The sequence below is a fragment of the Thermobia domestica genome, chromosome 17 (genome assembly GCF_964235325.1).
Source record: "Thermobia domestica chromosome 17, izTheDome1.hap1.1, whole genome shotgun sequence".
In the NCBI taxonomy this organism is placed as follows: domain Eukaryota; kingdom Metazoa; phylum Arthropoda; class Insecta; order Zygentoma; family Lepismatidae; genus Thermobia; species Thermobia domestica.
Window position 1 is genome coordinate 81867145 of NC_137470.1, and position 24741 is coordinate 81891885.

At 37.6% G+C, this 24741-nt stretch overlaps 1 protein-coding gene across 2 annotated transcripts in view; it reads left to right on the forward strand.

The window, feature by feature from the left end:
• LOC145673783 (adenylate cyclase type 2-like) overlaps positions 1 to 24741 on the forward strand; it is a 1485668-nt gene that overhangs the window by 1353751 nt on the left and 107176 nt on the right. Inside the window, exon 20 of one of the 2 annotated variants that reach the window (XM_081743538.1) lies at positions 21486 to 21720. In XM_081743538.1, coding sequence (XP_081599664.1) covers positions 21486 to 21720 — 235 coding nt within the window. The remainder of the gene's footprint in view (positions 1 to 21485; positions 21721 to 24741) is intronic. The other variant, XM_081743539.1, reaches the window with a different exon arrangement.

The window sequence follows — 24741 nt, forward strand, 5'->3', positions numbered from 1 at the left end:
TGCTATTTCAGTCTATAACGGTGGATCTGATCATTCTAATATTAATAAAATAGAGTTTGCTTGAGTGTCTCTCTGTCTATCTGTGTGCGGCCTGTGGACCAGACGAGTGGACGAAAGTTTTCAAAATTTGGTCACGGGTAGCTTGGTCTAGGCCACAGATCAAGACGAAGAGTTTTTTTTTCAACCGAGACAGTCCTGGGAACCAGACAAGTTGGCCGAGAGTTACCAAATTTTGGCCACGGATACCTTGGTTCAGGTCCCACACCAAGGCGAAGCGTTTTTGACTAAATTCGAACCAGGTGGATCTCAGGGGGGCGTTTAACGGGACATGTAAGTAGTAGAAAATGGCCAATATTAGTGTCAAATCCATAGTTTTCGCGCTCGCTGAGATAAATGGTGATACTTTCATTAGCAATGATTTTCTAATTCAGCCATCATTGTATGCGGGCCGGGAGTCACCGGGTTGGAGAATTGGGAGACATGCAAAAAAATGGCCAATATGGCCATGGAAAATGATCGCGGCTGAATCAAGTCAAATCCATAGTTTTCACTGTCGCTGAGATGAATGATGATACTCCTACAGGCGTTGACTTCCAAATACAGCCCCCATCAGCTTCGGGCCAGAGGCGTTGCTTTTCAAAATTTGAACCAGAGGATCATAGGGGCTTTTACCGACATATGTAAAAGTAGTAGAAAATGACAGATGTTAGTGTCATATTCATAGTTTTGCGGTATCAGCTGGAGGCCAGAGGCGATTTTTTCACAATTCGAAACAAGGGGTTTCAGGGGGCGTTTACCTTGATATGTAAAAGTAGTAGAAAATGACCAATATTTGTATCGAATCCATATTTATCGGGATTGCTCAGATGTATATTGACACCCCCGATAGTGTTTACGTTCAGCCCCCATCGACCTTCACAATGAAAACATATGTACCTTGTTGGATATATATTCACACAAAATATATCCAATATTAGAAATGTTTCTTAATTGTTCTTCTGTTGTTCAGTTTGTTTACATTGATATTTTATCTGATCAGTGAGAAGAACGGGCATAACAGCTAGCACGAAATGGTAAAGTGTTTCTCATGGACCAAATTACAATGAATTCAATTATATAGATAATTATTATAATTATCATTGATAATTATTTCCTTGTTAAATTATATATATTTTTCAGTGGAAAAAGGAATAAAATTTGAAAGTTCCAAATAGAGGTAAAGGAGACCAACGTAAATGAAAAAAGTATAATTTTTTTCATATAATTAAGCGTACTTAACGTACTTAAGCGTACAAACTTAAAATGTCCATGTAGTTAAGCTTATTGTACAAATTTTATGTCTCTTTTTCCCACAACTTAATTTTCTTTTGCTCTGAACGCTAAACACAAGCTTCAGCAATTATTATAATACAAAGCAGTGGATATATAATGCGAAGCACTGGATTTTGTTTCTCAATTTCTTTCTCAACTAATATCCAGTGACTCAAAAAAGTATTGGTCTGTCAAGATATGCAATATGTCAGGGTGTGAAAAGGGAGGAAAATACAATAATAAACGAACATTCACGGTACTTCCAGATTATGTATTATCCCATGTAACAGGTAAGATAGGAGAGACAAAGCATTAACCATGTCAAAAGAGCAAAACTAAAAAAATAAAATAAACATATCAGAATTGCCACCCAAAAAATATATGGGCAGTCAAGGATGATTACCATTTTATAAACATTGTTACAATTCTTAGTACTTGGTAGGACCTTCGTTACTTTTGATAACTGCACACAAATTCTCTGGGATCGAACATACCAAGCTGTGTGTGGTCTCATGATAAGATTTACCCCATTCTACTAGTAATGCATTTTTCAGGTCCTTTTTGGTAGAGATGTCATTGTTTGCAAATATTTTGTTCCAAGTAATGCAATAAATTCTCGATTGGGTTGATATTGGGTGATTATGGAGGTGTTTCCACCCAACGAGGTGAGTTATATAACAATCAGAGCCAGGTATTAAGCGCTGTATGCTTGGGGTCGTTATCCTGTTTTAAGACATATTGGGGAAGGAGACCCATTTTTTACACACGTTGAGGAAGATGTGTCATTAGAATGTTGATATAAGCCTTATGGTCCATTGTCTCTTCAATAAAGCATAAATCACCCACACCATTTGTACTCATACAACCCCATACCATAACAGAACCTCCTACATGTTTCACAGAGGCCGTAAGATTTTTCTCATCTAGTTCTGCATTCTCCTTCCTCGACAATATCACACATCCGTCTGACTTCAAGATATTAAATTCACTCTCATCGGTAAAAATGACTGTTTTCCAGAACTCAGAAGTGCCATTATTGTGCTCTTTCAGGTACATCAATCTCTTTTACTTGTTCGTCGTGCTTATGTAGGGTTTTTGACGGGTTGTTCTCCCCATATATTCCCTACCACGAAGCACATTTATGATGGTTGCAGCACACATAGTGATTCCCACATCACGTTGCACTTTAGCTGCTAACTTCGGCGCACTTAACTCGGATTGTTGGCCACTTGATGCACAATGTTTCGTTTGCTGTCACTGAAAGCTTTGGCGGGCGGCCGTTCGTGGTGCATATATCTGCTCTTTTTATTTTCTTATACAATAATCGTAAACAGTATTATGAACCGTTGTTCTTGGTATTCGAATAGTTTTGCAGATTTCTACAAACGATTTTCCGTTTCAAAACAGCACCACTACAATCTTGCTTTCTTCCTCCATTGTTTACTTCACTTTTCTCCTCATTGCTGCTTCACGAAAGGCACAATGTTACTGCTGTCCACTTTCCAATAACTAGAGTCTTTGGTCTTCGAGGTTGAAGCCACCTCAGAGAGCGCGTCTTCATAACCAGGATGTTTGCACGCCCAATACTTATTTGGCGTTGAATGCCGCCCGACCTCCAATATTGCTGTTCTGTTGGAAAACAGCGGTATATATGCCGATTATCTGGGTGTGTACGTGACATACACATGTACATAAATGTCTTCCATAAGTTTTCGATCACCCGTAATATGGTTGTTCTAGTATTCCTACTTTTGTCTCATACCTCTTATCCGCCCAATACTTTTTTGAGCAACTGTCGATCGTTTTCGATTATTTTTTACGAATCAACCCACTACCAATTTCCCATATGTAGAAAGTCCTTCCTTCCATGAAAGAGGTTTTCTTTTTTAAAAAATGCAAGGACACGTTCAGCTCGTTCTAATTGGTTTTGAAATCATGATCTGATGATACTGGAAAGAGAAATAATGAGAAATGTAAGCAGTAATGTGGAATACTTTTAGTGGTGCTCACGACAGGGGTTGCATTTTGTCTCGTACTTTTAGTGCATCTCTAGGGGTACTTTTAGTGCATCTCGTCTCGTATGGATAGCGAAACGACTATAGATTTTTATAACGAGACAGCGTCAAATGCCGTGAGCACCGGCGTCATTAACTTGTTCTGCAATTAAAAAATTTCGGGATGGTTTCTTTTAATAGTTTTTTGCCATTCTGTACGCCTATTTTCAGTTTTTGTGCGTCACCGAAAGTGGGTCAAAATGGTCCTACAAATATGGCGGAACAAGTTAATGTGGGACAAAAATGACCCACTGTTCCGCCACCAACGAATTTCGAGGTCGCTTCTTTCGCATTGTTTAGTGCCAGTTTCCTGCCGTTTTGAGCGTGCATTTTCATGTCTCGTGCGTCACTGGAAGTGGGTCAAAATGGGCCTCGAAGCTGGGGCAAAAATGACCCACTGCTCCGCTACTACTGAATTTCGAAGTCTTTCCTTTGGCAGCGACTAGTGTCTGTTTTGTGACGTTTCGTCTCCTTATTTCCACGTTTTGTGTGTCATCGGAAGTGGATCAAAATGGTCCACCGTGGTGGAACAATAATGGCCCACTTTTCCGCCATCAACGAATTTCGAGCTTCATTCTTTCGCATCGTTTTGTGCGTGCTTTTTGCGCCGTTTTGTATACCTATTCCCACGTTTTGTGCGTCACCGAAAATGAGTCAAAATGGGCATACAAATATTTCGGAAGAAGTAAATGCTGTTCCGTCACCAACGAATTTCGAGGTCGTTCCCTTCAAATCACCTAGTGTCTATTTTGTGCGCTTTTGTGCGTCTATTTCCACCTTTTGTGCGTCACCGGAAGTGGGTCAAAATGGGATTCCAAGTTGAGTTGAGTTGAGTTTGAGTTTAACGTCCCGTTTTTCAGCGAGGCTATATGATCTACTGATACGTGGATCTACTGATTAACGTGGAATCCGAACCACATGAGCTCCCGCCGGGAATCGAACTCGGATCTCCCACGCCTAAGGCGAGTACGCTAACCGAAAATGGGATTCCAAGATTAGACGAAAATGACCAAGAGTTCCGCCACTATCAAATATCGAGGTCGTTAATTTCGCATCCTTTCATGCTTGTTTTGTGCCGTTTCGTGCGCCTATTTCGAAGTTTTATGAGTCGCTGGAAGAGGGTCAAAATGGCCTTCCAAGGTGGGACGAAAATGACCCACTGTTATGCCAGCATCGATTTTATAGGTCGTTACTTTCGCAACGTTTAGTGCCATTTTTGTGTCTTTTGTGCGCCTATTTCCACGTTTTGTGCGTCATCAAAAATGGGTCAATATTATCCTATAAATATGGCGGAACAAGTTAATGCAGTTCCGTCAGGAACGATTTCGAGGTCGTTTCCTTCACATCGTCTTGTGCGTGTTTTCTACCGTTTTTAAGTATATTTCCACGTTTTGTGAATCAATGGTAGTGGGTCAAAATGGGCATTCAATGTTAGAAGAAAAATGATCCACTGTGCAACCAGTATCGAATTTCGAAGTCGCTTCTTCGCGTCGAGTCGAGTTTTAAAGAAAACTCGCTCGAACTCGCTCGTGCTCATCCCTATTGTATGCATGACGGACATATAGAGTTCTTCCGAGGGGGATAGAACCATAAACATAATATATTTTTTTAAAAAATACTGAGTTTCACGGCTTTCTTCCGAAAGGGCGAAGGGATGTTAGTTATCCAGTATTTCTTATAAGTGCCTTATTTGAAATGCGTAAAGCAGTAACAAGTGGAGAACACAATACACACACATTTTCTTATCTTCAGTTTTAATTGCTGATTTCAATTGCCTGGTGACCAATTAACAATTTACAATTGACGAAATTTAATTGCAAATTTTATGATTGAATTTAATAGCAATTGAAATTAATTGACAATTAAAAATTGAATTCAATTGCAATTCAAATCAATTGCAATTCAAATCTATTGCAATTAATTTTCAGAGCAATTACTTTCAATTGATTGATCAATTGCAATCGATTTCAATTGATTTTGCCCAACACTGAGCTACACAACACTAACCGACGTGACGGCCACCATGGTCTCGCATTACGTAGTCCATTTTTCTTAAAAATTTCAATGGAGATCTCCGTACGTGTTTTGAATTGCAGAGGAAGGTAGGTTGAATGAGGTATTACAAATGTGTGAGCATACTGGTATTGAAATTTGAAAAACGTTTAGGCCAAATTGAATTCAATAAGTTATTGTATTTCCTTTTTAGGGGCTTTGACAGCTTCCCGTCACCTAAACTGCCGCTCGGATCGTTTGTGCCTTGCCCCTAGATCTGGCACTGATTATTGGAGATGACTGTGATCTGGACCGTGATCATGGCTTAGTTATAAACAATAATACAGCAAGAAACTAAAATGTAAATATAGTGAGAATAATAACAATTCGCTGAGTGTGGAGAAGTTTTTCTTTTTTCCCCTCAGCTGATCTAATAGTGACTGTGCCGCGTTGGCTACGCCACACGCGAGCGCGCATGAAACAAATACGAGCTGAAACTTCTGAGTAACTCTTCCATCCTACATTCAAGGTTTATTTATAATGACAAACATTATATTGTATATTTTACGTTGAACTTCGGTTACAATATTTTGTTCTTCTCTCCAAGATTTTAAGTTGAATCCTCTTCTTTTCTTTCTCTTCGTTGATAAAAAAATGACCTTTTTATAACTTATTCGTGGCATGATTTTCTTCACACAGGTACTGAACTTTGAATTTAGCGCTTGACAGTAGCAGAAACATACAAGCTTGATATTCCTCCGTGAGACCAATATCCACTCATCAGTAAGTTCTGTTGCTCGCCACTAGATGGCAATATAAGATGCAGTTAAGAAAAACGAGCAATTAACAATTTGAGTTCCACTAATTTCACTTACAAATGTTAACTTATTGCGTTAGTACTGCATCGTTTTCCTAAGATAAAGTAATTTGTCCTTAGTTCTTTCGTTTCTCTCAATTTCCAAGTAGAAATAGACCAAATGATTTTGATCTTCACTAGCTCATTTTTCTTTCTATTTTAAATAATATTAAATTTGCACATCAAATAAATTAACTTTCACTAAGATACAGACAACCTAATTATTATACAGAAGAAATCCTAATTATTAGTTTCGGCTCAGAAAATGAAATGGTTTCCTCTATAAAACAATGGGGAACATTTTAAAAATGTCATCGGTATTCAGTCCTCTTAAGTGGAAATTGTCGCCGATCATTAGAAACTTAATATGGGAAAACTATGAAATAAAGTAAACAGACACGCGTCATTTTGTAAAAAAAAATCCAGTGGCGAATGCATTTTATCTAATCAAAAGCTTTTATCGTCGAAACTACACGATTAAAGGAGCTCTGATTGACTAAATTAAAAAGACTTCAGCCATTTATCCCTCTAGAGGCAAATTTTTCTTCATCGCCACCGTGGGGAATACCTGTGTCTTATTTTCCTAAAAAAAAAACGTTTATGTAGGATACAGAAACCTCCAAAACTTTGATCGTGAAATATCAAAGGTGCTAATTACAGTATGTCAGAAGTGTCTAAACGACATGAAGAATTGGAAAAAGTCTTTCTGCAGGGACAATAAGCAAAAAATAAACGAATATGTTCTATTTTATTTTCTGCGAAAAAACGGTTTTAGGGGCAAAAGCCCCCACCGATAAATTTTGAAATCTGAGGCCCAAAAGGCAACAAGAAGTGAGACGAATTGAATGACATTGTGCTCAGATATTGTAGACATAAAATGAGGGAATGCAGGTTTCTTATGTTCCTAAAAAAAGCGTTTAGGTGGGACCTAGACACCTCAAAATCTTAGGTCGTGAAATATCAAAAGTGCTAATAACAGTATGTCAGAAATGCTTGCAGGACATGAAGAATTGGCACGACATATTGTGTATGGACAATACGGAAAAAATAAACGAATATGTTCTTTTTTATTTTCTGCAGAAAAACAGTTTTAGGGGACAAAACCCCCACCCAAAATTTTGAAATTTGACGCCCGAAAGGTAATAACAAGTGTACCGAAGTGAATGAAATTGTGCACAGATATTGTAGACATAAAATGAGGGAATACAGGTTTCTTATGTTCCTAAAAAAAGCGTTTAGGTGGGACCTAGACACCTCAAACTCTTAGGTCGTGAAATATCAAAAGTGCTAATAACAGTATGTCAGAAGTCCTTGCAGGATATGAAGAATTGGCACGACATATTGTGTATGGACAATACGGAAAAAATAAACGAATATGTTCTTTTTTATTTTCTGCGAAAAAACGGTTTTAGGGGCAAAAGCCCCCACCGATAAATTTTGAAATCTGAGGCCCAAAAGGCAACAAGAAGTGCGCCGAATTGAATGACGTTGTGCTTAGATATTGCAGACGTAAAATGAGATAATTAGGTTTCGTATTTTACTTAAAACAAAAAGGTTGAGTGAGTCATGAACCTTTTAAACCGTTGATTACGAAATATCAAAAATGCAAATAAGCATACGTCAGAAGTTCGTAAAGAATATGGAGAATTAAACAAAAAATTAAACATGTTTTAATATTTGCGGAAAAACAGTGTTGGGGCCTAGGTCCCATCAGAAAAAAGTAAACATTACCGTAATAGCGTAGGAAGGACTGGACCTAAGCAAATGAAATTGAGTGTAGATATTGTAAAGTCCTTATGTAAAATAAGGCATTTCGTGTTTCTCAAGTACCCCTATCAATTTTGCTTCAAATTTGGCAGATCAACAGCAAACTGGACTTAAATCGACACGTGCTCTTGTTTATGCACAAAAACTTTGTAAGAGTTAAAGCTGTTTCCTGAAATACTATAAAACACACTATACTGTTTGTGCTTGTAGTCGATCTGCCAAATTTGAAAAAAATTGGATGGAGACAAGATACTTGTGAAACACGATAGGCCATATTGTACATATCCAATATCTACATACAATTTCATTCGCTTAGGTCCACTGCTCCCGCTACTCAACGCCTCGGTCCACTCAACAGTTTTTTTTTCTTTCAGGAAAATACGAAACACGTATTCCCTCAACTTAGCTCTACAATATTTGTGCACATTTCATTCACTTCGGTCCTCTTCTTCTTGCCTTTTGGGTGAAATTCCAAAATTTTAGATGGGGCATCTTGCCCACAAAAGCAGTTTTTCCCAGAAAATTACGAAACGTATTCGTTTATTTATTGGCTATTGTTTTTACACAAAGTTTTTTTTTTTTTTTGCAATTTTTCATGTCCTTTACACACATCTGACCTACTCTTACTAGCACTTTTGATATTTCGTGATCAAAGGTTTCGAGGGGTCCGTGTCCCACCCAACTCTTTTTCCTGGAAAACACGAACCACGTATTCACTCATTTTATGTGTAAAATATCTGCAAAATTTCATTCACTTCGGTTCACATCTTCTTACCTTTCGGGCGCGAACTTTGAACATTTTGTGTGGGATCTTTCAGTCCCTAAAACCGTTTTTCCGTAGAAAATAAAAAAAAAACGCATTCCTTTATTTTTTCAGGATTGTCCATACACTAAGTTATGTTGCAATTCTTCATATCCTTTACACATATCTGACATAGTGTTAGTAGCACTTTTGATATCTCATGATGAAAGGTTTGCAGGGGTCCGTGTCCTACCCAGCCGTTTTTTTCAGGAAAATACGAAACCCGTATTCCATCACTTTACGTCTACAATATATGGGCACAATTTCATACACTTCGGTTCACATCTTTTTACCTTCCGGGCGTCAACATTCAAAATTTTGGGTGGGGGCTTTTGCCCCCTAAAACCGTTTTTCCGCAGAAAATAAAAAAAAACGAATTCGTGTACTTTTTCGTATTGTCCGTACACAAAGTTATATTGCAATTCTTCATGTCATTTACATATATCTGACACACTGTTACTAGCACTCTTGATATTTAATGATCAAAGGTTTGAAACTGTTCGTGCCTCACCCAGCCGTTTTTTCCAGGAAAATACGAAACCGTATTCCCTCATTTTACGTCTGCTATATCTGTGCAGAATTTCATTTACTGCGGTTCAGTTGTTCTTGCCTTTCCGGTGTCAACTTTCAAAATTTTGGGTATTGCTTTTATATTAAAAGTTTACATTATGTAACTTTTTAAATGAGATTCTTTTGGGGGGCAGTAGAGAAATGTTTTCCTCTGTATCTCTTTCTTGCCATTCATCTTTTTTGAACTGCTTAAGTAAGATCATTTTGTAACTTTCGATGTCATTTACTTCCGTCACGATAATAAAATTGTAATTCTTAACCATTTGTTTTATTCTCTTATTTGCAGTTTGCCACATTGATATATTTGTTAGAAAATTGAGGTTTGGTCAGCGCCTTTCGAATTCGCAACCAACCCAACCGCCGAGCTTTTTGGGTTGCCTGCTATTGCAGGAAAGGAGAATTGCAGGTGGTAATGCACTTTTGGAGTCGTGTATGCAAAGATATAAATCAAAACTTTGTATCCATTCAAAAGTAATGTTCAATATTCAAGACTGTAAGCCTATTACTCTGAAAACAAACTAATTTAAAAATGTACAAGGTAACAAAATTTATTGAAATAAATGGTAACAGATACTTTAATGTGTATTTGCTACCCACAAATATTGCAAAACGTGATACGTAAATTGAGCCTCTGACACTAATGATTTAATGAAACAACCACTTGGTGAACTAGTAAATTTTAGGTTTCTTGTTCAAAGAAATTTTGAAATAAAAATATTAGTATCAGACCTTGGCGACAAGAAATTTTAAAATGAAAGAGTCAACAAGAGTTTCATAAATGGTTAACTGTTAAACTTATCCGGCTTGATGAATAAATTAACTATTTATTATCCTGTATAAAAAACCAAATAAATGATTTACTTTTTGTTTAGGGATTTGTTTTAAAAAATTCTGTTTGATTTCCATAATAATCAATTCTTTCAGCAACAAAAATCAACATTGATCATTAAGTTCAATGCTAAATTACGCACTTTGGTTGCTTCTTTACATCTAGAGATCTTGGTGCTGCTTAAGACCGCATGTAAGAATTCGATTTTCTACATGTTAAGATTAATAGCTATTTATTTAAGATTCTGACACGATTTTAGCTACCTACTAAACCTGTAATAAAATATTGATGTTAGTGTTTGTAACAGCAGCATTATATTAATTATACCTGTGAAGAGTTGGATTCAATTTCTCGATTTTTTATGTGATGCATTAAGCAAAGACAAAGAGATTAGACGATACATGAAGATAAAGGATGTGTGGTGCTCATCACTACAACCATTCAAACGTATATATTCAAACTAAGGTACCCGTTATGCATCCTCCCAAAATTTAGAAGATGTAATGTGATAGGTATATTAAGAGGAAACTTTCTATTCGTTTTACTTCTCGTAAAGTGCTCAGTCATAGGAACATATTACTTTAACAAAAGAAACACTGACCAAAGCTTAAAACCCACTTTATTTTAAATTATAATTTGTAACGGTTTAGGATATCTAACGTATCCTTCTTTAGACACTGTCGACAATAAATGAAAATACAGACCTAGTCATAGTTATGACAAAGTTTAAATTCTCTAACAGTCATATTATATAGTCGTTGTTATGAAAATGTTTAAATTCTTTTAACAGACATATATATAGTCATTGTTATACTTTTTTCTTCTATTTGCGGAGGCCTTCAGCCAATTCCGTAAGTCTTCTTGTTCACTTTCCAACTAATCACGTTCCGCCATTTTTGGTTCTTATAAAAACCTTTTTTTATTTCCTTCTTGTCTATGCTATCCAAACTTGTTTGCCATAATTCATTAATGAATAAGCGTCCTGTCAAGTTCATCAGTTTATCTCTTCTTACCTTCTTTATCCAATCTGCTTCTTTCCACTTCCTTATCATCATTCTTTTCTCCATCTCCAATACTTCCGTCTTATCCTAATTAATTCCGTGATTCGTCTCCTTAACATGTTTGTATATGGCATTGGTATCTTTCTTCCTCCTAACATCATCTTCGTTTTGTTTCTTCCTTTCTTTCATTCTCTTTCCTGTCTCTCCTATATATGGCATATCGTAGTCCTCACATCATACCCTGTACATTACTCCTTCTTCCTCAAAATTAATCTTTTCAGTTCCTTTCTATTCTTCTTCTTTACTGATCTTAATAAATTTTGTCCACTCTTTCTATAAGTTCTGACTCCTCTTTTCTTCAATAAATTCTACAGTTTCTCCGTTTCTTCTCCCATACTTTCTATACCATGCTATTTTCTACTCTCATTATCTTCATTCCTCTTTCCCTTTCTCTTCCTCTTCCTGCGTTCTTCTTCCTTCTCTAACTCCTTCTTGCTGTAACCGTTCTTCTGTAATTGTCTGTAGAATTTCCGTATGCTCTCCTTCCTTCCTTCCTCTTCGTCCTCCAGCATGTCTATTCTTCTTATCATATTAGTTATGGTATTTCTCTCTGTATTCCTGTCGACGTCGCTCCTTTCATGACAGTACATCCCCACTGAGCACTCTTTCTGGTAACACCTCGTAACTAGCCCTTGTCCTTGTGTTATTATGGTCATGTCTAAAATGTTTATTCTTCCATTTTCTTCCAACTCCATGTCCAAGCCTTTTCCTTTATCTTCCACACTATCTTTCAAGTTCTCTAATTCTATACATATTACGTAATAGAAAGAGAGTGAGCGGACATTTGATTAATACTAGTGAATGAAAAGTACTGTCGGGTGGTAGCTGTAAAGTTATTATCAATATATTTATGAAGCAAGTTCAGTCAGTTGCTGCCAAGCTGGTGTCTAAAGAAGAGTACTAAATGTTACGGAGGATCAAAATTCAAAAGTATTATCAGTACCTCCCTAGTCATGAACATCTATTATAAGGAGAGTAAGATACTCATCCATAGGCCTCATATTCAAATTTAAGGAGAGTATTAGAGACCAATAAGGTAAATTAGCCCTTGTACAGTCGCAATTCGAATGAAACAAGTTTCGTTAATGTGCCATTTTGAAATACCAAATTATCATAAAGCAGCAACTTTTCGAACCTCAACTTCTATTTGAACTGCAAGAAAACTGACTAATCATGATGTTACATGCTATAACCACAGAAACATCACTTTTTATTCTCTACTTCTTAATTCTCTACTTCTCTTCTACGTCCAGACTGCACAAAACGGAACCACAGAAGTATCATTCCTAATCCCTACGTTTCCACATACGAACCCCCTCTCTCTCTAGACCATACAACATAGCATCGTCAAAGGAATCACAAAGATAACAACGATCTTAACACGTGGCCTCTGTCCTGTGACTCCAACAACCAATTAAGGTAATTTACCTGTATTGCACAGGAGCTGGGTCATATGTCTCGAACAGCCAATGAGAATATTTTTATGTGGTACACTTATATTTCATTATAGGTCAGAAATTCTCATAAAATAGAGTGATATGTCCAATATTAAAAGACAATGGGTGCAGGTTTAGCCCAACCAATTGGCCATGTTACCATAAATAAATTCGAGCGATTTGTCTGTATGTATGCCTGTGCTCCTACAGCAGAATTGGTGCTTGTCTATACGACCATAAACTCCCAATCCGTTAGGACACGGGTTGCAAACTTAAACCACCGAGAACTACCGGGCTTCGTGCGTGGCTCTAGATACTTATAAAAGAGAGTAGGGTGTTCGTGCACAGTACCTGACAAGTATAGGACCATTACCATCCATCTTAGAGCATAAAGGATGCAAAGTTAACCCACCGAACCCATTAGATGAACCAGAAGGTTCTTACTTGGTTCTCGAAAATCATCAAAATGATTAAAATGCTTCCGCATAGGACCATAACACCTGTTTTAGAGAGAAAATAATCAAAAATCTAGACCCCATTTTTTACCTATCAATGCAAAAGAGTGGCACCTACTGAAATAAACAACAGGGGCGCAATTGGTACTCAACATCTATCTATAAAAGAGAGTGAGGTACCCCTCCAGAGTACCATAAGCATCCATATATGACCCTAGAAACGTAAGTCCCTATCTTACAGCCTAGGGGCTCAAGTTTAGCCAACTCTATATATTAAAAAATGGAAATGAAATGAAATTTTAGAGTTTTACCTGCCACGCATATGCCGGTTAGGCTAAAGGAGACGGTGATTATGAGAAATGAATGAAATAGTGGAATGAAGAAAGTGAGAGAAAACGGGACAACCCCGAGAAAACCCACGAGCGCGGTGTTTGTCCACCACAAAGTCCACACGGCGTGAGGTGGAATCGAACCAGGGACCCCAAACACCGGAGGTGAACAGTCTAGTACTGAACCTCCGCGCCCCTACATTAAAATAGACCACAGAGGCACGTAACTAGTTTTCAATAACACGAAAGAAAGTGAGGTACCCCTCCATAGAACCAGAAACACACATCATACAAGACAAATAACGTCAAAAACAGAAAAAGTTTCATTTTTTGTAGTTTCTTATCATTTAACAACCATCCAAGGAAATAAGTTAGGACCTGCAAATTCTCAGGGCTACATGTTTATGACCCAGGGATTGCTCCAAAACATTTAGTTCTCCAAATTTCTTTAAGATTTTGGGCAAATGGATTTCTGCTAAACTTTGGGGGTATGGATACCTACCCCTCCCAAAAAGGGGTAATTGAGTCCAATGACGTCCAACCACTCAATCAGATCACGTGACAATTTCCTCACCAATTTTTGCTAATCAGAGGAAAATTCCTGTGCATTGATTCATTCGACTAGATCCTTAAAAATGGATCCCGCACTATAACACTAATATAGCCTGCTTTCCACATGCTGGGTAGTTTCGTAACTCACTAAAATAGATGTCCTCGTCTGTGGTATTCGCTGCTTCTACCTATATTTTTATTCATTACAGAATGAAATGAAGCCTAAATTACGGCAATAGTTAACGAGCAATGTGTTCGCAAATCGACTCATGTACAGTGCATTTCGTTTACTGTCTGAAAACGTTACATTTTTCTTTTTTACCATCATGTTTCTTTAATGGATGAATCTCTGGTTTTCAACAGAACGTTGTTTTGTTGTTAAGAATCGATCAACTCAAGCAATTCTTGACACTAAAAAGACTGTGTGCTCGTTGATGTTACTCGCGTATGTGTGGAAAGAGTTCAGACTAGCACATTCCGTAACTCGTAATACACCTTTGGTATGACAGGGAAAGACCGACTTCACTTGAAGCTCACCTACACACAATGTTGTAACATGACTTGTTTGCAATGCGCCAGTAGATTAGCCGTACACGTATCCAGAGATGGACATTTTTGCTAACCCTCACACACCCTCACCCTCAATTGACTCCCTCAGCCTCACCCTCAGCTACCCTCACCCTCAGTTGACTCCCTCACAGTCAGCCTCAGCCACCCTCACCCTCAGTCGACTCCCTTACCCTCACCCTCAGCCACCCTCACCCTCAGTCGACTCCTTCACCCTCACACTCACTGAACCTCACCCTCAATCGACACCTTCACCCTCACCCTCATCCACCCTCATCCTCAATAGACTCTTTCATCCTCACCCTCAGCCACCCTCACCCTCAGTCGACTCCTTCGCCATCACCCTCACTCAACCTCACCCTCAATCGAGACCTTCACCCTCACTCTCAGCCACCCTCACCCTCACTCGACTCCTTCAATCTCACCCTCACTCACCCTCACCCTCAATCGACTCCGTCACCCTCACCCTCAGACACCCTCACCTCAATCGACCCCCTTACCCTCAATCGACTTCCTCATCCTCAGCCACCCTCACCCTCATTCGACTTCCTCACCCTCAATCGACTTCCTCACCCTCAGCCACCCTCATCCTCCTTCGACTTCCTCACCCTCAATCGATTCCCTCACCCTCAGCCACCCTCTATCAACTCCCTCACACTCACAGTTTCTTTCATGTACTAAATAAACAATAAGTAAGGGTTAATATGATTCTCGTTCAAGTGATTGAAATTTATATATTGTAATATAGTAGATATACAATATATCTACGGTATAATATTATTTATATTTCATATACTTGTATTTATACTTGTATATATATAATAGATGGCCATTTTGCACTAAGGTCGCTCGCGCTCGGGTTCACCAAGACAAGAAAGAATATCAAAGGGTCGCGGACATAAGCTCACCACTAATAATATAATTATATTGTAAGATAATTAATGCAAAAAAGAATACAATAATGATAACTAAATACATTTATAGGTTAACTAATTTAATTGCAAAGGAAAATAAACCTGAATACAATAAAAGAAGCAACTTAAAAATGGCAAACAGAAAATATGACAAAAATGAAAACCAAATTTTTTATGTTAATTGGACAAACAAAAGAGTACTACTTCCTTTTACTGAAGAAAGTAATCCAACCCTCTCCTCTATGCTGAAACTTTCGGTGCAGGAAATTTTGCAGCACAGAAATATTGGTAAATGAAATTTTGGTGAAAGGGTGTCTCCTTGTTATGTTCTTTTTTTTCTTTTTTACTATGGCTGAAATCAACTCAGAAATATTTCATTTTCCTTTAGAAAAAATGAAATGAAATCTTTTAAGTTTTACGTCCCACGATTATGCCGGTTAAGCTAAAGAAGACGGATGAATAACGAATGAAATAGAGGAATGAAGAAAGTGGGAGAACCCCGAGGATACCCACGCACAAGGTAGTTGTCCACCACAAGGTTTACTTGGCGGGGACTGGGATGGAACCCGGACCGAAGCACCAGAGGTGAAAGCTCTACCACTGAGCTACCGCTCTCCCCCTTTAGAAAAACGTATGATGGGTATGAAGAGGTATTAAAATCTAGACTTTGACTAGTAGTAGGCCTAATTCAGTAGAAAATAGAGCTACTAATGCTATATATCAGTTGTCAGATATCAGAATAAAATAATAAGGACATTGCAGGGTTTAATGTGTTAAACGTGGGTTGACTTTGAGAAACTTGTAATAAAATGCTCCAGATATTTAAATCTGGGCTTTGACAACTAGTAGGCCTACCTTCTCAATAGAAAGTAGGCAATATGACTAACGTCTTATAGGAGTTATCAGACATCAGAATAAAGTATTAAGAATGTTGCAGAGTTCAAGTCTTAAGGCTGTTATTGTACTTGCAGACCAATACTCATCAACTGAACCTCTTTCTTATTTTATTTATTAAGAACAAAACAACAACTTATGAACCAAAAGAAAAACCTTTGTGTTAGTAAATAAGAAAGAGACTTCTTTCAGTCTTAGGCTGCAAACACGACGACAGCACTAAGAAGCACGACAGCACGAAGAAGCAAGGCCTAAATATATCTGAGTATGATGAATTCGTTAAAAAAAAGTCACAAACCAGAATCACGAATCCCGTTAAGTAACCAAATTCTATTATGTAAGTATGCATGCCTAATCATGAAAATATTTTAATGCAGTGAAATTGATTGGATTGTACAACCTATAGGAAAAATTTGGTTCCAAAATTTCCAGGGCAAAAATTACGCCTACTTTCGCCCATGCTTAACACATTAAACTTGCAAAATCCCCATTTTATTCTGATATCTGATAACTGCTATACAACATTAGTAGCTCTACTTTCTACTGAATTCTTAGGCCTATTTGTAATTGTAGTCAATGTCTAGATTTTAATATCCAGGGTATTTTGTTACAAGTTCCTCCAGGTCTGTCCACGTTTAATACAACGCAACTCCCCAACGTCCTTATTTTTTTTACACCTGATAAATGATATAAGATAGTAGGTCCATTTTTCGCTTAGGAAGTAGCCAACGCCTAGATTTCAATATTCGGTGAAGTTCATTAAAAGTCCCTGAAATGAGCTTATGTTTGCTATCGATGAGCTTTTGTCCGCCCTGTAATATAAGACTACCGATGAGCTTATGTCCGGTGAGCTTTTTGCCGGTGAGCTTATGTCCGACGGGCGGCGGTAATTTTGTCACCGGAAACTTCGTCACCAGAAAGTTCATCATGGTAATTTCGTCACCAGTAATTTTGTTACCAAAATATTACCATATAGGTAATTTCGTCACCAAAAATTTTGTCACGATAATTTCATCACCAGTGTCTTTTAGAACATAATACAAGTACAATGAATGAATCGAAAAAGCTTTTGAAATTGATTTCTTTAATCTTCAACTGAAGCAAATCGAAATATATAATAATAATAATAATAATAATAATAATAATAATAATAATAATAATAATAATAATAATAATAATTATAATAATAATAATAATAATTATTATTATTATTATTATTATTATTATTATTATTATTATTATTATTATTATTAAATAGTTACATATTTTAGATATCGTATTTGAGATAAGAGATAAAAGTTTCCAGTAATTCTATCACAGAAATACATATCGAATAGGAAATTTTGTCACGGTTATTTTATCACCTTTCTTGTACTAAGTAGAGACAAAGTAAATGACCTAAACAGCTTACGTTATTTTAATCAAACTTGCAAAACAATTCGGTTGGTGTTGAACTCTGCAAAATTTAAGTTTCGGGTACTCGACGCAGGAGCAAATACAAGAAAATAGTGCTACCTTCAGCAAATGGTAAAAGCAAAGACAACGTGGGGAACCAATAGGTTTATATATTACTATTTACAAATATTAAGTTTCGCCTATATCAAAATTTCAGAACAGAAAATTGCAAATATGAGAAGATATGCCAGTCCGTTCATTTTCCCGCAAACTAGACGAAAATTTGCATCATTCTTGTACCGTTCTCCGAGCCCAAACTCTTGGACCTCCCTCCACGTTAACTGAGTCATGTGAAAAGAGTGATCTTTTTTAGAAACTATTGAAAGAAGAATGTTATATTTCAACTCTGATTAAACATTGGCGAATTGTTATTGGATATATATGTGAAGAAAACAAATTTATATAAAGGAAGAAAAACATTTAAATATTTCTAACAGTTTCCTTTAAATATAGCCTTATGGAACTATTGAGAAGTGAAACATGGAAGGTGGATGGAAACTTTTCAATGGCTTCTTTTTTTAAAAAAAAATACGCAGTCCCTATATGTTATTTGAGGTGAGACTTCCTTTACTAGGTGTATGCCCTAATGCAGAGCAAGACACAAAATTCATACGAAGAATTGTTTCGTGCGGTGGTGCATCAGTGCAGTGAATTTGGTGAATACCCAGACCCTGTAACTGTGGTTATGGATTTCGAGATAGCGGAAATGCAGACTGTAAAAGCAACTTTCGGAAACTCAACTCGTGTACAGCATTGCTTTTTTCACCTGACTCACTCAACGTGGAGAAAGGTCCAAGAAATTGGATTGGTGATGGGCATTTTTGCTAACCCTCACTCACCCTCACCCTCAATCAATTCCGTCACTCTTATCATCATTAACCCTCACCCTCAAGCGATTTCCTCACCCTCATCCACCCTCACCCTCAGTTGACTACCTCACCCTCAGCCACCCTCACCCTCAGTTGATTCCCTCATATTCGCCCTCAGCCACTCTCACCCTCAGTCGACTCCTTCACCCTCACCCTCAATCGACACTTTCACCCTCACCCTCAGCCACCCTCACCCTCACCCTCATCCACCCTCACCCTCAGTTGACTACCTCACCCTCAGCCACCCTCACCCTCAGTTGATTCCCTCATATTTGCCCTCAGCCACTCTCACCCTCAGTTGACCCCCTCACTCTTACCCTCAGCCACCCTCACCCTCAATAGACTCTTTCACCCTCACCTATCGAAATGAGGGTGAGTGAGTGTGAGAGCGGCCCTCTTGAGGGCAAAAATAAGTGAGGGTGCCCATCTCTGCACGCATCAGCAACACGTACTGTGTGATGCTTTGCTACGGACATTTGAAACAAGTTTAGACGCATTGCCAAGCAGTTTCATTAAACGCATGTAAATCCAAGATTTTACCAGGCTGTTTCCAGTATGCTCCCATCTAACTATAGTTATTGTGTACAATAAATATGTAACCGCTTTCCGGATATTCCCCCTTCCTGTCCCAAAAACGAGTACTTTCAGGAGATCTAAACTTACCTGGTTAAGACATCAAAGAACATTTGCAAAAAGGGATTACATAATTTTTCCCGGATCGCCCTCACGTCTCAACAATGGGATGAGCATCAAGCACCGAGAGGCTCGGATGTTTCGTCTCGAAATCCTCACGGACATCCAGATGATCGCTCAGACTATGGCACACAAAAACATGATTTACACATGCAACGAAAACATATCAAATAAAATGACACTATGCTCATTCATTAAATGCACTGTGTGTAAAAAAAATGTAGAAGAAAAACAATCACAATACTAAACACTGATATGGGTATACACTTGACTATTTCCACAAACAAAATTACACTTCACATTTCACGACGTTAATAGCCTTTTACTTTTAGTAACATATGTATGTAGATGAAATATATTTGAGGGTTCACCACAAACACTTTTCTCACACCATTAACTGATACACATAGGGGATAAGCACTTTGGGGTAACACTAAAGTAACCCCGCGACGTAAGTTCCTGGTTGCTGCGAGAAAAGTCCTTATCCAGCAGGATAAACGTAGACAGGCACACTATATAGAAAAAGGACATTGGGGGACCCGTTTCTACTTATACGCATAAGGTTTGCGGACCCGGGACTTCACTAAGTCGCCCCTTTACTTAATTTTGTAGCGACTTAAACTAATGTGTACGCTATCTTGATACGCGGAGAAAAAACTCTTAGAGTTCAGATGTTCTAGTAAGCTGGGTTGACCAACTGGTCAATGTTGTAAGTTCATTTTAAAATGTAATTAGGTTAAGTCACCGGTTGGGATATGCCAATTAAATGTCGAAAGAATTTGCGGTAATTCACAGTTCACTGGCCACAATGTACAGAAAGATAACGGTAGTTGATTGTGAGAACTTCTAGACAAAACTGGCTGAACGATGAGGTTGGCACCGGTGAGTCATTCGAGAATGAGTCTAGATAAAACTGGCTGAACGACATTGCTTGTCGATGGTCTGACTAGCTTGCAGCTGTTCGGCTCTTGTCTTATGCAATATTTCCATAAACAAATGAAGAAAGCACTTAATTTAGTTCCAAATACCTATAGAAAGTAGTCTTTGCATACTAATGAATAAGGAAGAAGCATTGAAGCTCCAAGTAAGAGAAATACAATTATCACATATGTATTTCAGATAATGATGTGATCTGTGTTAGGCACTAAAATCTTCTCACGGCAAAACAACGTTACACATATATGTATGAATGAACGATGAAAGAGTCTTTTGTTCGTGATCCGTAGGAAAGAAATTGAATTACTTGCAGCTCCTACCAAAGGAAAGACGTTATTTGAGTCGCAAAAATAAAGTATAAATTGAAGAATGATTTCTGTCTTTCCAAAATATACAGAGCGTCCACAAAAATTACCTATATAACCTGGTGACGGTATTATAACTTGGCTCCTGAACAAGAACAACCTATCAAGTGCAAACGAAGAACAGGTTGAGAACTAATGGCCGTTTAAAGAAATTGGAATAGAATTAGGTTTCTCACCAAAATTATGATCAGTTAGTTCGCAACACTGTTATATGGTATGAGAATAAATTACGTGCAGAAAAGTTTTTTTTTTTTTTTTACCTAAGTGCTATTTAGAAATAGTTAGCTTAACTCGTTGACCACTCACTACACCAAAATATGTTGAGGTTTCTGCGTGAATAATATCCAATCAAGCTGTTCCATAAGGTGATAAGATTCTTTTAAATGACTGCTGCAGTTGTATTCCGTTATCACCTGTCTCTTCATATGAAGAAATCCTTGTAAATTTCTCGTGTTGAATATCCCACGTTGCTTTGCAGCCTGGTGGATGTTATAAAAGCATTATATAGATAGATAGATAGATAGATAGATAGATAGATAGATAGATAGATAGATAGATAGATAGATAGATAGATAGATATGATAACTGGTTACTTTGAGTAATTTGAATTTATGATGAGTGCAAATGTCTTGCTTCTCTATTCTTATTTTGAACTTCTTCTGTCTTTCTTATCCCTCACAATACTTGTATTACAAGTGCGAGTACTGTAGGGTGAAGTCTTTTCTACTAAAAGAGATTTTCCACTGTAATTTTAAGAATTAATTAAACCTATTTCTAGCTATTATTCCAGCCAGCATTCAGTCGTGTTGAAAAAATAAAAGTTGCTGGGTGGACTTACATGGCGGCTTGTGGTCTAGATCCTGGTAGAAGGGGGTCCAGTGATTCATCTATCAGCTCTGCTAGAAGCCAGTCTACCGACAATATTGTCATTCTTGCACGATTTGCAGCCATGATGATGAACGTACTACAGCAGATCAATGAGCATGCATTTCAGGACTTCAGGCTTCGAGTAGGTAAGTTAAAAGTATGAGGCGATTGTAGGTTAAAAATCGTATTATCAATCAAATGAATATTCGAATATTTATTCCAATAAATTCTCCTTAGTGTGTAATATTCTCTAATAGATTATTTTCTAGCATGGAAACACAGAAACAAAATAGCATACTGATCAAGTAGATAACATCTACGCGATTCATTGGTCATGATATATTTATATCATTTATATTTCGTTACATGGCACGAAACAACATAGAAATTAAAATTAATATCTAATAAAGTACATAATAAAAATTATGTAGTGAAAAAATGAAAAAAATGAAGATTTCCATTAACATTATTACATAATTAAATATACTGAAACCAATCACTTTTAGTGTAGTATAAATTATTTTGTACCAGGAAGGAATTATATCAACAAATACACTAAACCTCCAGCAAAAGTTAAATGACTTCATTTCATGTTCTTGTCACTAACCTTAAAAAGATTGAAACGTTTATTAAGTGTTCCTGTAAGTAGAGACAATTTCAGGGGATGCCCCATTAGTAAAGTCCTCCAGAACTGATGTTGCTTAACTAGGATTATCACTATTTATGCAGTACTATTTTCATCTCGCCTGGATTGAGAGTCCATACAGTAATGTGACAGATCCCAGGCATTGCGCGTCACAAAGTATATTTAGAGTTATTTGCTTAGACGGAGACATAACAATAAAATGTTATGAGGAGGTGGATGCAAATAAATTAATGGCATGACAAAATAGCGTGATTTTAAAAAAAATCAAAAAATAAGAAATTTTGTCACCCTCAATTTCAAATGGAATCAGGAACTGGAATTGAAATAGGTTTAATATTTGGATTACCTCTCTTGTCAGATTCATCTTCTTCCTTCAGACACACATGCACTCAAGTGTCCTTTATTTATCAGAGGTTCGAGGAGATCAAAAACAACAATTAAGATGTGTTCAACTCAAGTTTCTGACATTTCTTCCTTCTGGGTTATTGTAGCAACATATAATAACAACATGAAACCTCAAATATACTTTGAGAAATAAAGGTATCTGAGGAAATAAATTGTACAGAGAAAACATGGCTACCCACGTTCCATAGCACAGAAACATTTTCTGAATTGTTAAGGCGTTTAACCAACAAAACAATTATTTGCACTGGAGAGATCCTAAAGAAAAAATAAATAGCACTTAGCAATGATTACACAATCTGACTACTTTCACATGATGTATAAACGTAACCAAGAAAGTTCTGTTGATTTTTGTAGAAATCTGTGTTCGATTGGCCCTCACACCGTGAGTTGAATGCAAATGGAGAGAAGGCGAAGGTCATTTGTTGGTGTCGGTATACTCAACATATTACCAGGTTGTGGCAATTCACACCGTGAACTTGCGTAAGGACAGAGTGAACATGGGACCCCCACACAGCCTCATAAGGGCGTGTATGCTGTACCACTGCAAACTGGGGTCAAACGCCGCTACAGTGAGGCGGAATATATGTCAGGCCTTTGGTGAGGGTGTCGTGACTACTCGGACAGTGCAGCGGTGGTTTAAAAAGTTTGAAGACGGTAATGATACATTCAAAGACGCACAACGTGCAAGAAGACCAACACATGTAAAAATGAAGATATTCAGGCGAACAGTGGCCAGACATATGAGTAACTGAGACTACAATTCAGTGTGAGTAAAGAAACCATTCGGCAGCACCTCCATCAACTTGGGAAGCACTACAAGTTGGGTCGATAGGTCCCACATGATTTGACTCCGAGCCAGAAAGCAACGCGAGCAGACACCTGTGTTTCTTCGCTGTCTCGTCCGAGAAAGTAGCCATTTCTTGCAAGAGGGTTGACATGTCATGATTAGTGTGACCTGTATGAAGTTCCACGGTACCATCATCATTGGTTAGCATCCCATGAAGCTGTTCCGAAACAGCCGGAACTAACACTGCACCAGAAGAAGGACCTTGTGTATGTTTGGTGGACTGTTCGCGGCATCGTGCATCCGGAACTGATACAAGCTGATCAGAGCATCAATGCAACTCTGTACTGTCAGCAGTTGAGCCGTGTTCAAGAAAAACACAAAACTCTGGAGCCAGCACTTCTGACTGGCCCTCCTATTACAGGATAACGCAAAGCTCCACGTAAACATGATGACCCGGTACAACATTCTACTAATAGGATGGCAAACACTATTGCATCCGTCATACTCCCCAGACGTTGCACCGTCCGATTATCACCCTTCCATTTCTTGGAAAATCGCCTGAGAGGACGCCAGCTCAAATCCCTAATAAAGGTGCAAAAGACACTTGATACCTTTTTGGCTTCACTGCTCACCAAGTTCTACCGCGAAAGAATCCGTGGTCTTCCAGAACGTAGGCAGAAGGTTGTCGATGATGATGAGACTACCTTTGACTTTCGAGATACATCTTGGTGACAAATCGATGTTCGAAGGTGTTGGCTGAAAAACCGACAGAGCTTTCTTGGTTACCTTTATGTTAAACTTAGTTTCTATTTACCACTGCTGTATAGTGCGTTATAAATAATACACTAGAATTATTTTTCACCAAATTGGTATGACAACAAATAGAAGAAAAAAGTTATGTACATCTTGTTCCAAAAAAGGTTGAGCGCATTGATTGTGGCTCTTTTGAGGCAAACATTTCCTAAGTAAAATTCCGGGTATCTTCGGAAAACAATATACCAAATATGCAAGGTTCGAACTTACAAGCCAACATTCTCAATCGGGGAAAATTGTGCAGAGATGTTTTTTCTCCTTTTAAATAAAATGTAGCTTGTTGAAATGTTATTAAGCGTAGAGAAAAGAAACATTGACAGGAATATCTAATGATACAATATTTCGAAACTATATATTCACACGTTCGTTTTGTCATTTAATTTTCATACGTAAGGAACATTTTCATATGTAAAGGAACATTTCCGATGAAAAAACAGAATATTTCTTGTATCTAAAAAAAAGTAAAATATAGTAAAATAGTAAAATACCAAAAGAGAAAACAGCATTTGCCATGGA